Genomic DNA, 3,658 nt, shown 5'->3' on the forward strand with positions numbered 1-3,658 from the left:
GAAGTCAAAATTAAAACTGCGAGAATTGGATAATTATAGCTACAAATCGTCGTGATAAAAGACCCCGTCGGCATGAATCATCTCGATTCACCGACATCTTTTACTTCTTTTCCGTCGTAGATCAAGACCGCGGCCAAGCTCATTCCCATTGACAACAGAATGCTTTCTGGCATGATGTGTGCTTCTCATGACTGCAGCGCAAGTATTGAGGCACCCGTCACCTGAGCGCGGCAGCGTCTGTGATCCATTCCACTAAGCATGGCCTCTGCAAACAGGATGCTGTCCGACCAATGCCTCGTATTTATGGCGCGCAGGCAATCTCCTTGAAAAACGTATCCATGACTGAAGCCGTCAGTCGGCCATGGCCACACACGGATGCAAACTGGGCACGATTATGTGCATTGATGAATATCGACATCGACGCCACAATCGTCAAGGCACTTGGTCGAACTCTGCTTGATATGATATACGTTGTCGCGGAAGGTGTTTACGGCCCCGCCTTTGCAGGACTTTGTTTTGTTGCCGGCCAGGTGAAACATTGAAACGGGCATTTGGCTTTCCCGGCGAGAAGCTTGCATACCGTGTCGAGTTCAGCGTCGGGAAGGAGATCACGGGCGCCTGTGTTGGCTTGAGCGCAGGCAGCGAGAGGGACGACATGGACGCAGAATCTGGTGTTTCTTTTGATCTTGTTCTGGGCTGGGATGTTTCTTGCCAGGGGTTGAGGCCGGGACGTAAGCTGTAGATTCGGACTGCTACACGGGATACACGGAGTTGTTGCTATATCCAGGCACATCTCGGCAGTCTATCTAGACACGCCACTACAGTTATTCTGAGTAAAGAGAGGGGTGGTAGTTGCTACTGCATATTATGGCCGTCACGATAGTATGGACGTGCTGTGCTGATGGTTCGACTTGCACGACTAGTTGTCGTCGTCACACTCTGAGATGCTATGGGCTACGTCTGTTGGGTATCAAAGCGGTGTCCTGCATGGATTGGGCAGTTGAGGCGTGGTGACGCTGCCTTGTACGGGCCCGCAGCCCTGCCATTTCTGTGAGACGTGTGCGAGTGAATGCCCAGGGGACGACGGACGTGGAGTGCGATGGCGGTTGTTAGCCTGCGGGCAATCTTCATTGTTGAATCAACGACGAGGGCTGTTGGCGGTGACTGCATGCGGTGGATGTTTCTGAAGGCGACGGCGGATGGAAATGAGTTGCGTGGCCGTCTGCTGATGCTTTTGTGTTGCCATGCGATTGGCACGAGTTTACTAACCCGTATATTATTTGATGTTTTATTGCTTGTCGAAACTGTCCTGCAGACGTGGCGAACAAAAAAAAAAAAAAATTCCCCTCCAACAGAGGATATTGTGAGCGAAACCAATAGAAATGACTTTGATTGCGTCAAGTGGTAATCATGTGTGACGCCCAGAAAACGCACTCGTCCAATTATGCCATGGTGACATGGTCATCATCCCATTACGCCGTACTAGACCGCCCCCTTCAAGTCCTCTCCTTCCACCAGTGACCACCACAAGAACCGCAACGAAAAAAACCATCACAGGCGAATTCATCGCCGCGTCGTGGGAAAGTCGTGGGAAAAAAACATCCGTGTGGTCATTTACAATCAAGACCGCGCGTTAAATTGCCCCGAAAGAGCCTTGTCTCGACGCCATCACGTAGCGAAATGAGCCAAGCCGTTTTCTCCTTTTGCATGCCAGACCAATCGAAACAAACGTCAAACATGGCCCCCTCATAATGCCACGTCGTCTGCATCCGCCCCCTGACGGCGGAACACCTTGATCACCCTCATCATCTTGGCCATGCACACGCGGTAACCGTCCAGTCTCTACGCCAAAGCCATGGAAGACGTCCCCGGATGGAACGCAGGTCCACCACGGCGGCAACAGACGTCTCGCGCCGCCGCCGCCGGCCTTCACCTCGCCGCAACGGCGACTTCGCCCTCGCCTCTTCGTCCCAGTAGGTCTCTGGCAGATCTGCGCACGCCCACGATAGATGAACCGCCCCTGCCGCCTCTCCCCCCGAGATTCTACAATCCAGACCTGCCTCCGTCGCCGCCTCCCCCCTACGAGGTTCGCCGGGCCCAGAGCTCGTCTGCCCTCTCGCTCGATGCGTTACTCATCGACGCCGCGGAGCCGGACGCGCCGCCAAAGAAGAAATCCACGCTCGGTCAAAGGATGCATTTCACCATGACCGGCCTCATCAACAACCCCGTCGAGTCAAGCAGCCACTACAGCGTCATCCGGCACTCCTGGCTGCCCGTCATATACAACGGGCCGGACACGTCCGTCTCGGTAACCATCCTGTCGGACGCGCCCCTCCCATCGAACAGGACGCTGTGGCTGCGGCAAAAGGGGCTCCTGGGAAATATGGGCATGGCGCTCCAGGCAATGACGAGCTTGAGAAGCGACTGGATCGAGGTCACGCCCGCGCAGGAAGCCCAGGTGAAGCACATCCCCGACCAGAAGGAGTGCGTCATCCAGCGCGACCTTGAACGGTTCACGAGAAAAGCGCGGGACAAGCACAAGAGACACGTGCCCAGAGAGACGCACATTGTCCGGATCCCGGCCGCAGCAACGGACGGGTACTACTACCTGGTGGTCTGCGGGGGGAAGGATGCCACCAAGGTGCTCTGCAGATGCCCCGTCTTTCGCGTGGCGAGCATGTCCCAGGACGCGGCGGTCGTCCGGGGCGCGAGCCTGAGCACCCTGCCGCTGGAAATTGGCCTCAAGGTCGCCTCCACCGTCGGGACGCTCGTCGCCAAGAAGTACATTGGCGTCGCCGGCGTCGTTGCCGAGAAGAGCGCCGGCAAGTACATGGCCAAACAGTCGGTCAAGAAGGCCGCGACGGTGGCGGCCAAGAGCTACCACGGGCTCGGGGGCCCAGGGATCCAACACGTCGTCAAGGATAGCTGGAGGCGGCAACGGGCCGCCGGTGTGACGGCCGGGTACACGACCGAGCTGGCCGTCGCCGTCATCGGCCCCGACGACGGCCCCGAGAAGCCGTTCCCCGTCAAGTTCGAGGGCGCGGTGGAACGAGGAACCGGCTCCTCGAGCGCAGAACTGGGCTTTCCGACCGCCAACTTGTCCGGCGTCCCGGACGCCGTCAGGACACCGCTCTCCGGCGTGTTCGCCGCCTGGGCGAGGCTTCTCCCCGGAGGGAGGAACGTACCCGACGGCCTCTCGCCGGACTGGCACCCGGCCGTCGTGACCATTGCGCCTCCCCGCGGCGCCGCGCCCGCCGTCGCCCCTAAGAACGGCGTGCGCGTCCATGTCCTCCACGACTTTGACGACGTTGCCTTTTTCGGGGGCAAACTGGCCGTCCTGCTCATGGGGTGGCTGCACCCCGCCGCACCGCCGACCGCCTACTCTACAGACGTCGTTGCCCAGCACGCGCTCGACATTGGCACCACGCTGACGAGTCTAGACCGAGACAACTGGTCCCCGGAAAGGACGGTGGCGCGCATCAAGGCGCTCAAGAGCGAGAGGAGCTTGTCGGATCGCCTGGACGGCGTGACGGGCAAGGTGGTCCAGGGCGTCGACAGAATCCCGCTGCACCGCGTGGCCGTACGCAGCCAGTCCGAGGCCATGAGGGACCAGTGCTTCGGCGTGGGGGGCATATGGATACGCAGAGGATACTTGTAG

At 58.8% G+C, this 3,658-nt stretch overlaps 1 protein-coding gene across 1 annotated transcript; it reads left to right on the forward strand.

Annotated features, from left to right (window-relative positions):
* Nucleotides 1–1,855: 1,855 nt before the first annotated feature.
* On the forward strand, nt 1,856–3,658 carry FMN1_1 (Riboflavin kinase; the record flags this gene model as incomplete). The annotated part of the gene is made up of 1 exon (XM_014686420.1): nt 1,856–3,658. One exon carries the CDS (start codon nt 1,856–1,858, stop codon nt 3,656–3,658), a length of 1,803 nt encoding a protein of 600 aa, XP_014541906.1.

This window comes from Metarhizium brunneum, chromosome 5 (assembly GCF_013426205.1).
Source record: "Metarhizium brunneum chromosome 5, complete sequence".
NCBI classification, from domain to species: domain Eukaryota; kingdom Fungi; phylum Ascomycota; class Sordariomycetes; order Hypocreales; family Clavicipitaceae; genus Metarhizium; species Metarhizium brunneum.